Consider the following 13,069-nt stretch of genomic DNA (forward strand, 5'->3'; position numbering starts at 1 on the left):
CTCGATGCCCACGGGTAGCTGGGTTGTGCTACCAGACGGCCATACCTCACCTGGCATAAAGGGACAGTTCCATCAGGGGTGAGCTTGTCCGGCTTGTGTAAAAACTGAGACTGTGACACGGACTCCTGCACAGAGGAGAGGTACCCACCTTCTCTCTCAGGTAAACCACGTGACCACTGAGGGCCCTGGAGCAGGACCAGCGCATTCTCCGTGAAAGATGACCCCTCAACACAGATGAATGAGCTAGACAGGGCTTCCAAAGTCCTATTCCCTAAAGCATGGATGAAATGGTTTTAGCCCAACCATGTTTTTCAAGGCAAGTAAAAACAGACACCCAAATCAGCCAAACAAAATTCCTGAAAGTTCCCCTATCCAAAGACTGCCCTGATTTTGAGCAATGCGACTTCTTAGCATATCCAAATGCATCCCAAGGTAACTAAGTGAGGAAACGTTCATAGAATCGATATTCTTAAGCTAGCTAAGTAAGTCGAGAAATTTCTACTAAAATGATAACTTCAACTTTAGAACAGTGAATCTTCGGCAATACTTAACCAACAGGTTCAGCTGGAACAGACATGACTGTATTTCATAGGAGTCAAGTCAGTGTATTTCAAAGTGAAGTAATATATTCTTCCCCCAACTCAGGGAGATCTACCATTTAGGGAATGCTTACTATCTGACTGGCATCATGTAAGTGGCTTTAGACCAAAATACTACTCTTTAGTTTCCCCAGGTTCTTGGTGTTTATTGTCTTGCAACTATACTTGGACACTGACAAATGCCAACGCATACAACTCAACTCCAGCATTGCGTCATTCACTGTGAAGTGTTTGGAAACCACCAGTCCCAAAGGGCAGTGTTGCAGAGCTGGCCATCAAATCTCCCAAACACCCCCCGCCGCTTGGCTCTAAAAAGGGCTCAAAGGAGGCCCCAGCTTAGTGAAATGGATTTAATGGGGTTTTTTTCAGGACAGACCATGAGAATCACGTAATTTTTCAAAATTCTAAGCAGCATCACTCTTACTCAGAAGCCATGAAGCTACTGAACTCTTGAGAATTCCACCCACCATTCCAAGCGTAGTGACCATACGATGTGAGAGTTCAGCTCTGGGCTCCCGGATCAATTACAAGTCTGAGTCACATCGAAAACGCACGCCCATGGCATTGTAAGAGAGAATGGAACAACTGATCTCAAAAGAAAATGGAAATGGAGCTGACTGCAATTAACTTCTGATGCTGAAGTCTGTTGTGGCTTCACTTAACAGAGTTCCTAGTGAGGGAACTAGGGTATCCAGGTGTCCACAGAGGACAGTGGGAGGGGATGGTACTCTGCTGCAGCTGCTTCCATAAGTCCTGTGAAACACAAGAGAGTGTATAATCTTTCAACTGCACTTCAGAACAATCTTCTCGAAAATATAACAATGCCTTAGTTTAGAAGAGATTTCAAAACACGATCGCATTACCCAACAGCATCTCTTCCAGACTCGAGTCACCCAGGTGTCCTCCCTTCAGCAGACCTGCTTCCCGTCCCCACATCAGCTGCAGGAGCCTCACTGGGCTCAGGAAGAGCCTCATTTCCTGAGACACCACACAGAGTGGCTGGGGGCAGCTCCTCTTTCACTGTCAAAGACTGAAGCTCAAGGAAAGGAATTTGGTTCTCATTTCCTCTGGCTATCCAAGGCTGAGGCTGAACCTGGAAGGCAGACAGGGGAGTCTCCATTCTAAAGGACATGGCCTTGGCCTTGTGGGAGCCCTGGAGAGGAAGTGTACCATAAAAGAAGGGATGCTCAGACCCGCAGCTGCTGCCCGCCTCTAAGACTTGCTCCGGGCTCGCCCATGTGACCCAAAAGTATGAAATTGCAGCTTGCAACTTCCATGATGGTCTCCAGCCCCTGCAACCTGGTCTTTCCCTTCACCTGTTCTCTCATCATGCAGCCAAGAAGGAAGTCCTTCAGCCCAAAATACAGTCAGGATGTCAAGGAGTCCTTTTCCTTCACCGGGAAGCAGAACAGGACTTGGTCATCCTGGCAATTTCATTCCTTCGCCACCACACGAGGCAGAGCTCCCTGGCCCGGAGCTGCCTTTCCCACTCAGAAAGGGAGGGTCACTCTGTGAATCAGACAAGAGCTCCCTGGAGTGAGGCCATGCATGCAGGTGGCCGGTGTGGCAACTCTTGCCTGCCAGCAAGGAGGGCTGGGACTGCCTTTGTCATAGAGGATGACAGAGGAGATATCACAAGTCCCTCTGGAGGGGCCACCAGGCTGGGGTGCACTGAATCCACACTGTTGGTCCTTTATGCTCTGAGGCTAAAGGGCCCATCAGAAGGAATCACTCCCCCTGGACACCTGGTACGTCCTCCTTGGTTCTGTTCCCACCACTGTGGTACTTGTGTTGGTGGAAGGTATGTACAAGATGGCAAACTTCTCTAGGAGAAAATGGTTTAAGAGAGAACTGGGTAATCCAGATACCAAGGATGAAGAGGAAGGAAGAAAAGCTAGAAATGTTGTTAAGAAATACAGGTTGCATTGCATGTACCAAAAATTTGAAAAGTTGACCATACATCCATTTGAAAACTTATTACATATCTTCATTGTGTCAATTTAAATTAAATCTTAATCATGTCACAATATACATAAATCAAACCATCATGCTGTATGCCTTACACTTATACAGTGATGTTTGTCAGTTATTTCTCAGTAAAATGGGAAAAAAATCTTAAATTGAAATAGTACGCTATATAGGAATGTATTAGATAGTGAAAAACAAAAGACCATTATTTTTTTAAAATATAGATTACTGAACCAATCATTAAGAAAAGCTAGAAATGTTAAGTTTCTACCTACATGTGAATATCTGATTAGCAAGTTGATTTAATAACCACAAGTCAATGAGCAAATATGACAGGTGGAAAACACAGCTGCCCAACCTAAAAAGTGAAGCTGTAATGGGGTCCCATGTAACACCATTGCTAGGGGGACATTAATCTTGATATGTGTTTAGGTGAGAAGATAGGATTTTAATCAAATTTCAGTGCAGCAAAGAATCTTCAAAGTCAAATAAAATAATTTTTACAAAAATTTTAAAGGAATTCCTTCCAAGGATTTTCAAAATAGGAGTGATTCTTTACCTGCAAGTCTTCATCTTTTCAAAGAAAAAGACTAAGGCTCAGTCATAAGACAGAGTGACAAAACACTATTTCCCAAGTCAATCCCTGGGTACTTAGCCTAAAATGCTCCTTTGCTCTCTCCTTATTTTAAAATGGAAAAACCTTTTTAAATGACTTAAATTTCGCACTTGCAAATCAATTCAAATTGTTTTGCAGTTATATATTTAAGACTACAAGCTCTAACAGGTAAAAGACAATTCCTTATTTCATTGACTCTAAGAAACAGATTTTTCATGTTGAAGGTCTCTGAAGTTGAATATACTATCTCACAATCACAACGGTGTGATAGAAATCGGCACCATTTTCTTTCTTGCTTGGTGGTACATAAAAGAGGGGTGTGTCTTACAATGGTTAGCATGTTATGAAAGAGGGGATATAAAAATAGATTTTTAAACAGTTATGACTATCTAAACACTGCTTGTGAATTATTTGGGTAAAGCAGAGTGTCTACATAAGAACTTTACTGATTGTTACCAACTCAGTTCAACTCAACCAATATTTATTGAGCACCTACTTTATGTCTGCGATGAGGAAATAGACCGTTTCCTTACGGTGCCCGCAGCCTAAGAAAATGATGGACACTTATCCACTCTGAGACAGGGCTGTAAAGGCTAATCTGGCCTTATTAATAGTGAATGATGGGGGGACAGGGAGGGATAAATTGGGAATTTGGGATGAACAGATAAACATTACTATATATAAAATGAACAACAAGGATCTACTGTATAGTACAGGGAAAGATATTCACTATCTTATAATAACCAATACTGGGAAAGAATCTGAAAAAAATTATACATATATGTGTAACTGAATCACTTCGCTATATACCTGAAACATTGTAAATCAACTATACTTCAATTAAAAACTTAATTAATTTTTTAAAAATAGTGGATGATGGGAAAAAACAGACTAATTCTGCCAGGGGAAACTATCAGTCAAATCTGGTCCTGAAGGGTTCATCAGATTTGGCTTGGCTTGTGAGGATGGGAGGAAATGAACAGGGATAAGAGGGAGTTTGCAAAAAAAAGAAGGGCAGAGCATTCCAGGAAAAGAGCAAAGGCTCTGAGGAATGAAAGCATCAGTCCAACGTTGTAGAGAAGTAAGTGCATGGAAAAGAGCTGGAAGTGATGAGGTCTTTAAAGAGATGGGGTGGGGTTACGGATGCTACACAGAGAAATTAGACATGATTATGTGCAATGGAGTCTGTGATGGGATTTGATTAGGGGAGTTACATGATCGAACATTTTCTCCCCCCCAATCCCTCCGCATCCCCTGGGGTAACGTGAAAGAGAAGGTGGAGGCTTGTTGCAACCAACCCATCAGGCAGTGCCTGGAGGAGATAAGGTGGCCTTCACTTGGACAGTGAGAGCCTTGGGGTAATAAGCCTGTCCTGTGTCCCACTGTTCCGTCACTCTGGTCTATGAGTGAGCAGGCAGAGTCACCAGAATTTGGTGTCCACACATATACCAGTGAGAAATAAGGAGGAAAGGAGAAAAAGAAGGGAGAGACGCCTCTGACATTTCCAGTTTCGTAACTGACAAAACAGAAGGTGATAATAACACCTTCCACTGTGATGTCAAATGGTGCATCCAATTCAAAAGTCTTATGCCTGAGAGGCCAAAATTCACTGGCAGCAATCCTACTGGAAATTTGGTGTCCATTCCACTCAAGGCCTCAGCACAAAGGAAGGAAGGAAGGAAAGAAGGAAGACAGGAAGGAAGGAAGGAAGGAAGAATACCCTCCCAAAATGCTTAGCTCAGGAAGGATATCAAAATGGAGACACAAATATTGGCCAACTGTATAATCAAAGAACTTAACAACAAAACAAAACAACAACAACAAAAACCACACATCTGATAACCTGTGAGAGGCCACAAGTTAAAAACACTATCTCAACTACACTTTTATTGACTAAGCCAAGACCTGTAATAATAAATGGATTAAATAGCATTGACAATTTAACACAAAAATAAAAGCTTGATGCCTCAGGTTTGGTGCCACAAAGTTAAAATGTAAATCAGCTTTGAGTTCAGCTCCCAAAACTCCCTAGGGCCACAGGAACACCCACTATGCCCCTTACTCACACCTTGGGATGGGGGTAATAAATAAGATCACTGACCGCAAGGCTGATGTTCCAAAGCTGTACCAACCACCACAGTGGAATGCACCTGCAGTGTATAAATAAGTGTGCCTGAGCACCACTTCAAAGAAAGGTAGCAGTTAAGGACAATCACTTCACCTTTCTGTGAGCGGGTGAAATGAGAAGTTGACAGCTGTGCAACACCAGGCAGATTTCAGGCAATGCTCTGAGTTAGTTATGCTCTGCTAGTGACCATGATAGGGATGGTAGGAGTGGGGCACATGGCAATGGGGACAGAGAGATGGCAGGAAAGACATGCACTAACTACGGGGCCACAAGGAACTCGATCTAACCTTCCTGACCATCCATCCTCTTTAAAATTAAGAGGATGGGGACTTCCCTGGTGGCGCAATGGTTAAGAATCCACCTGCCAATGCAGGGGACACGGGTTTGATCCCTGGTCAGGGAAGATCCACATGCCATGGAGCAACTGGGCCCGTGCGCCACAACTACTGAGCCCGTGCGCCACAACTACTGAAGCCCGCACACCTAGAGCCCGTGCTCCACAACAAGAGAAGCCACCGCAATGAGAAGCCTGCACAACACAACGAAGAGTAGCCCCCGCTCGCCGCCACTAGAGAAAGCCCACGTGCAGCAACGAAGACTCAACACAGCCAAAAATAAATAAATAAAATAAATGTATTAAAAATAAATAAATAAAATAAAATTAAGAGGATGGTCCAGAAGTTTCTATGGTCCCTATACTTGACAAGAACTCCACATTTTTTTAACTTGCTTAAGTCAAAACCTGTAAGTATTATAATGGAAACCACCATGAGATTCTCTCTGCTGGGCATTCTTTTTACAGTAAACAGGTGATGTGATTAAGGCAAAAAGTGCCACTGAGATTAACCCCAGAAATGCAAGATGGAAAACCAATTCTTACTTTAAAGACTGGTACAAGATCTTTTTGGTTAAATAACAACTAACATTCATCCTAGCCAAGTAACAAATTGGGAGAAAAATAAAAAGCAGCCAAAGTCATTGCACACTGGATTTTTAAAAGCAGAAGAAAAAAAAAAAAAATCAAACAAAGCACATACGCCCCTCCCTAAAGTCATAAGCGGATAATCAACCTCTTCAACACAAAGACAGTTCCTGGGAGGTTATGGGAACATTTCTGAAACAGTAGTACATCAAAATCCCGGAGCAGAAAAACCGATACACACAGTCACAAAGCAAATCTGTTCCTTGTATGATAGCAACTAGCTTTAAAAGCTTGACATTCATTGCCAAGTAATATCTATGAGGCCACACACAAGGCGAGCGAAAGACACCAGGCCCTGCTTTCTAAGAATTAATGAGGACATTCCTGTCCATGGCACCAGTGTGCAAATGGTTTTATGGGAATCCCCATTCAATAAAATCGTTCCAAGCAGGCTCACCCATAACAGAATGAGTGTGTGCTGTCACTTATTTAATCAATGTATAAATTACATGTATGGGCTACTGTTCAAATAAATTATGTACATTTTCAATTTCTGTATATGTTTATAATGTGCGTAATTTATTTGAACTGAACAGAAATACACAGAAATTTAAATGCATAACAGGGAGAGAAATACAAATTCTGAAATTTCCTTCCCACATCCTAATGAAATCATCTTGCACATATATCCAATATTGAAGACCACTGTTCTAGGACAGAGAAAACCAGTCTGGAAACTAAGAAAAAATAAGGAAAGACAGTTAACGGAAAACTCATAGGAATGCCTCTTTAACTTTACCTACATCTCGGGCTTACTGTGAAGCAACATAACATCACTGTCAAAATCTCCCAGAATCTTCAAGAGGGGAATATCACCATTCAGAAGACCAGGTCGGTAGACACATGCTGAAAACCTTAGGCTGCTCTGAAATTATCTGCTGACAGCACTAGCTCTAGAGGGGCCATTAAATTGTGTTTTTGCAATCAAGGCAGTAATCAATAACCCTTCACCAGTCGTTAATAAAACCATGCCATATGCAGAAAAAGAAAATGATATAAAAAGGAAGGACTCTTTGCAACTTCCTCATCCCCAACCACTGGAAGACAATACAATGACTGGCCAAGAAGCAGTAAGCAAAAACACATTTCCAACCATCGCTGCATTGTTCAGTGTGGGTAATCTCAGACACAGCCAGGATAAGTAGCCAAGAAATTTCAGTTACATAGTCTGGAAGAATAAAGGCTAACAGTAACACAGAGAGAAAAATCATTTAACAAAAGATTTTTGAAAAAAATTTTGATCCTCATAGGTGGGAAAAAACGGTTTCCTCTTCTGGAAGAAATCCTCTCTCTCTTTCTCTCTCTCTCTCTCCCCCACCCCCCAACTGCCCTCTCTCTCCAGCTTCCAATCCAGGTGACAAAAGGACCTCTCACTAGGGGCCTCCCATCAGCATCCGACCCTGCTAATCTGCCCCCACTCCAAAAAAAATGCTCCCTCCCCTTGGATTCCATCCATGCCCTTATACTTCTCAACTGCATCTCTCACCCTAACTGTATTTTCTGCCACAGCCTTCTACCTAGCTCTCCAGATGGAGTACTTTTCTCTTTAACAAACTTACTTACTTCCTTCCACACCGTTATCTACCTAAATCTCGGTCTTCAGCACAAATCCCTCTTTCTAAGCTCCTCTGGACACCTCCATATGGCTACCCCACTGATTGCTCAAATTTGACACACCATTCAGGCTCAAAACTTTCCACACTTATGATCCCTCCCAGAAGGCAGCCAGATTTATAAATGCAACAGGGAGTCTGGATGCAGTCAGAGCTAGTCTTCATCTGCCATTCAATGTCCCCGTGACCTTGAGTGAGTCACTTACCATCCCTAGGGACCACTTTCTCCATCTGCAAAATAGGAAATCCCCCTTGTAGATTTGTGCTGGAGATGAAGTGAGGCAGCGTGTGTGAAGACATCCTTCATTAGTATTTAGTTAGGGTTTCATCAATGTTCATTTCTTTCTTTCCATATTCTCCTTCTTCCCCTTTTCTTTCTCCAAGGTCCCTAAAGTATCTTCTATATCTACCCTGTCCCCCATTCTTAATCCTTTTAATGCAAGTCTTCTTGCCTTTAATCCCCATCACTAATATCTATCTTTTCTGCCCAAACCACTCTATGTGTACATCACTGCAAAATCAAACTAACGCACACTCAAGATGCATTCAGTGTCCTTCAAGAATGCCGCCACGTCAACCCCTGCACTGCTAGATGATGTACAAACACCCCTGGCACACCCAGCAGAGACAAGAGCCACAGGACTAAAGGAACAACTTTCAGAAGAGTCAGTTTTACTCAAAGATTTACTCAGAAGGTTAAGGAGAGCAGGGGTGTTGGGGCAGATTGATAATGGAATAAAATTTTAAACGTATATGATTTTCTAAGATGAAATACCCATCTTCCTCCCAAAATAAAATGGCACATGGAGTGGTTAGAGATTAATTCCCTTTTTATGGAGTGTTTTATTGAAAAATTTTACAAAGTTCTGTTCTTCCAAGATATTCTTCATCACTTTTCTCTTCTGAATCCCCGCAGTTATCAGTTATTTGAATACCTGTCATAATCCATCTCCTCTTGTAGGATCACAAGTTCCATGAAAGAAGGGACCACAGCTCATTACTTTTTATCACATGGTTCCATGGCACATGGCCCCTGTATTAGTCAAGGTTCTCCAGAGAAACTAAACCAACAGGATATGGATGCAGGGATGAACGGACAGATGGATGGGTAAGTATTTTAAGGCATTGGCTCATGAGATTGTAAGGTCTGGCAAATCCACAATCTGCAGGGCAAACCAGCAGACTGGAGACCCAGGGAAGAGTTGATGTTGCTGTCTTGAGTTCAAAGTCATCTGGAGTAGAATCACTTCCTTCTAGAGGACCTTAGTCTACTTTTAAGGCCTTCAAGTGATTGAATGAGGCCCATTCACATTATGGGGGGATAATCTGCTTTACTCAATGTCTGATTTAAATGCTAAATCACATCTAAAAAATATAGGGAGGGAGAGAGGGAGGAAGGAAGGAAGGAAGGACGGACTACCATATGATCCAGCAATCCCACTCCTGGGCATATAGCCGAAGAAAACCATGATTCGAAAAGATACCGTCACCCCAGTGTTCACTGCAGCACTGTTTACAATAACCAAGACATGGAAGCAACCTAAGTGTCCATTGACAGAGGAGTGGATAAAGAAGATGTTGTACATATATACAATGGAATATTACTCAGCCATAAAAAAGAACAAAATAATGCCATTTGCAGCAACATGGATGCAACTAGAGACTGTCAGACTGAGTGACGTTAAGTCAGAGAAAGACAAATATCATATGATATCACTTATATGCGGAATCTAAAAAAAAAAAAAGGTACAAATGAACTTATTTACAAAACAGAAATAGAGCCACAGATGTAGAAAACAAAACTATGGTTACAGGGGGCAAAGCGGGGGAGGGATAAATTGGGAGATTGGGATTGACATATACACACTACTATACCTAAAATAGATAACTAATAAGGACCTACTGTATAGCACGCACAGGGAACTCAACTCTACTCGGTACTCTGTAATGGCTTATACGGGAAAAGAATCTAAAAAAGAGTGAATACATGTATATGTGTAACTAATTCACTTTGCTGTACAGCAGAGAGTAAATCAACCATACTCCAATAAAAATTATATTAAAAAAAAAAAAGCACATGAAGAGTGCCTGACATACGAAAAACAAAACAAAACAGGAAAACCCCACAGCCACCTCTAGACTAGCATTTAACCAAATTACTGGGCACCATAGCCTAGTCAAGCTAACATATAATATTAACCATCCCATGTCCCAGTAGACTTTTTGTCCAGTACCTAGTAATGGCATCAGTATCAGCCAAAGGAACAAAGAGAATAAAATGTATTCCCATACAGAATGTTTACAACTGAATAGCCAGCAGGTGTTCCAGACTGACTACCAGCCCACAAGCCCACCTGACTTGAGCTCTGAAGAAAGCTCTACTTGGGGTGTCCTTGGTCACCCCAGGCTTCAGGGCATGAAGGGGTCACTGAGAGAGTGGCCTGACTTTCATGATGTCATCTTTGCCATATATTTCTAGACAAAAGCATCCCTCCAAGCTTAAGTCTCCTAGTAGCCAACATCATCCAGAGTTGTGGCTCTCTTTTACTTCAACATGAAGAACAGCATCAAAATATATTTGCAGATGGGAAAACACAGGTGCGCCACCCCCCCCCACACTTAATCTGCTCCCATCCCTCACACACATGAACAAATTATGCATCCTAGGTACATAAGCTTCCCTGTGACGACATTTCTGCTCTAGCCTTGGATCTGAAACCACCACCCTCTCCCACCTCTGAGCCAAGATTTCAAGCACACAGCAGGGCGTGGGTAGGGGTGTCCCCAGCAAGTCCTCAATTCCGATGCAGCTGGGCTTAAAATTGACCTTGAAATTGACCCCCCAGCAGGGGGGGTGGGGCGGGGTGTCAGGGTGTCAGAGTGATTGCTCACCACCTCCTACTCGTGACCAATGCATCACGCTGGGGAAGCAATTCCTCCCAGCTAGTTGGAATCAACAAGCCCACATTTAAACCAAACCACCCCTCGGAAGCCTTGGGTATCATCAGCACAGCCCTCCCAAGCCCTAAGTGTACCTCTTCCTGAAAATATTCACCTTGACAGAAAACAAGCAGAGAGATTTGGCTTAGGAGTTCTAATTCTGCTTCTCTCCGGGGCAGGGAACTTGAATTTTCAAGGACCGAAGCAAAGAACGCGCCCAGTAGGGAGGCCATAGGTATTCCTCTTTGAGCACCAGGAAAACTTGTTAACTTGGGACAAATCATTTCATTTCTCTATGGCTGCAGATACTTCCTCAGTAAAATTCAGCACCTAGTAAGCACTTTCAAAATGTAGAATAAGGAGCCCAAAGTCGGGTGTGGTATGTAACAGGGAGAAAAAAGGTACTGTGTACATCATCAGGGTAGGGATTTGTTTTTCCAGTAGTGATTTTCCATTCAAAATAGCATCCAGGAGAAGAAGGAGGGGGCCTAATCAAATGTATTCACTAAATAAAGCTCGGGGATCAAAATAACATCAGCCTTCTGGTTCTGCCGATGCCTCACTCACACAAGCACAGGAAAGTGTGGCCCAAACTAATGCTGGCACCAGGGTGCCAGCTCTAAAGCCACCTGTTTTGTTCTGTTTCTCTCACTCCATCCCCACACTCACAGGAACAGGCTGCCATCTGTGCTGTACCAGCTCGGCGTGGTTCTCCATAAAGGTAAATAAGATCCTGACGTTTTTCATCTAAAAAAAAAAAAAATCCCTTCAATTTTTGCTTCCAGACCTCAATCTCAATTCAACTCAACCCAATTCAATTTCAATGTGTGCTGAGAATCTTCTCTGTGGCTGGCTCAGTCCAAGATTCCATGGGGATGCTAAGATAGTGGAAGGCTGAAGGCACCTTAAAGAGTCTTAAGGATCTCGGGGGTGGGGAGGTAAGATGAGACAAGGACCCAAAAAACGCAGTAAAAGATCTAAGAGCAATCAGGTTGTCTACGATGAGCTCAGAGTGCTATGAAAAATGAATACTAACATTTAGCGTTTTAGTATTTTAATGAAAATTTTAATGCTAAAGCATGCTGATGCCGCTAATACTACTTACAATGGAAAAATATGCTCTTAAGAGGGCAAAGGTAAAAACATACATTTGATTACAAGAATATGCACAATAGGACAAGATGGCAGTTTAATTTGACTGTGATTTTTTTAAGCGATGTGTTATGATTACTTAGGGAAAAAATATGATCATTTTGGCACCATTTAACATATAATCAGAATATTGAAAATCCTTAGAAAAGGAAACATTTCTAATAATGGGGATTAATACTGGGTATTGGAAAATAATTTTGCTATAAAATCATGGTATAGAGGAGAATATTCATTCTAAAACACACACACACACACACACACACACACACACACACTCCAAAGGCTTTAATAAATAAGAACAGGTCATTTCAAATTTTAGGCTATTTAATTTTGAAATGGATGATTTTTTTCATCCTAAAAGTTACAGAGGATTTCCCCAAAAGAGCCCCATATCAAGAGCCACCATTTTAAGACAGGTAAAAATGATGAAATATGAAATTTAAAAACTCTTGTGCATAAGGCATCTAGATAATAAAGAATACTTAGGGGTCGAAACTCACGTCTCTACTATTTCAAACACTGATTCAAGAAGAAACGAAGTATGTCTGCTTGTCAGGGAGAGCTCTGGGTCACTTTAGTTCTAATTTGAGGATGGACTAGATTCTTTTTTTTTTTTTAATTTTTTAAAATGCATTTTTCTTCCAGTTTTATTAAGATATAATTGACATAGAGCACCGTGTAAGTTCCAGGTGTACAGCAAAATGATTTGACTTACATACATCACGAAATGATCACAGTAAGTTTAGTGACCATCCATCATCTCGTATAGGTACAAAATTAAAGAAATAGAAAAAATGTTTCCTTGTGATGAGAACTCTGAGCATTTACCCTCTTAACAAGTTTCCTATATAATGTGCAGCAGAGATAATTATATACATCATGGAGTACATTACTTCCTTAGTACTTATAACTGGAAATTTGTACCTTTTGATTCCTTCAAGGACGGACTAGATTCTTGATCAGATTCTTGATCAAAGGCACATCCATAAAAGCTCCTCTCCTAAAATTGTGGGTACTGCCTATTCAGGGCTATTCTAGAGGAACACTAGGAATACATGCGCTCTCTGTCAC

The 13,069-nt window shown here is 41.8% G+C and overlaps 1 protein-coding gene across 14 annotated transcripts in view; it reads right to left on the bottom strand.

Annotated features, from left to right (window-relative positions):
* Positions 1 to 13,069, bottom strand: part of TIAM1 (TIAM Rac1 associated GEF 1) — a 400,429-nt gene that overhangs the window by 148,765 nt on the left and 238,595 nt on the right. For 7 of the 14 annotated variants that reach the window (XM_082459732.1, XM_082459736.1, XM_082459723.1 and 4 more), the window contains one exon: positions 11,516 to 11,593. The exons of the other annotated variants lie outside the window; for them this stretch is intronic. In XM_082459732.1, the coding sequence (XP_082315858.1) occupies positions 11,516 to 11,593 (78 nt within the window). The remainder of the gene's footprint in view (positions 1 to 11,515; positions 11,594 to 13,069) is intronic. 14 annotated transcript variants of the gene reach the window in all.

This window comes from Balaenoptera physalus (assembly GCF_965194825.1).
Source record: "Balaenoptera physalus genome assembly, chromosome: 4".
NCBI classification, from domain to species: Eukaryota; Metazoa; Chordata; class Mammalia; order Artiodactyla; family Balaenopteridae; genus Balaenoptera; species Balaenoptera physalus.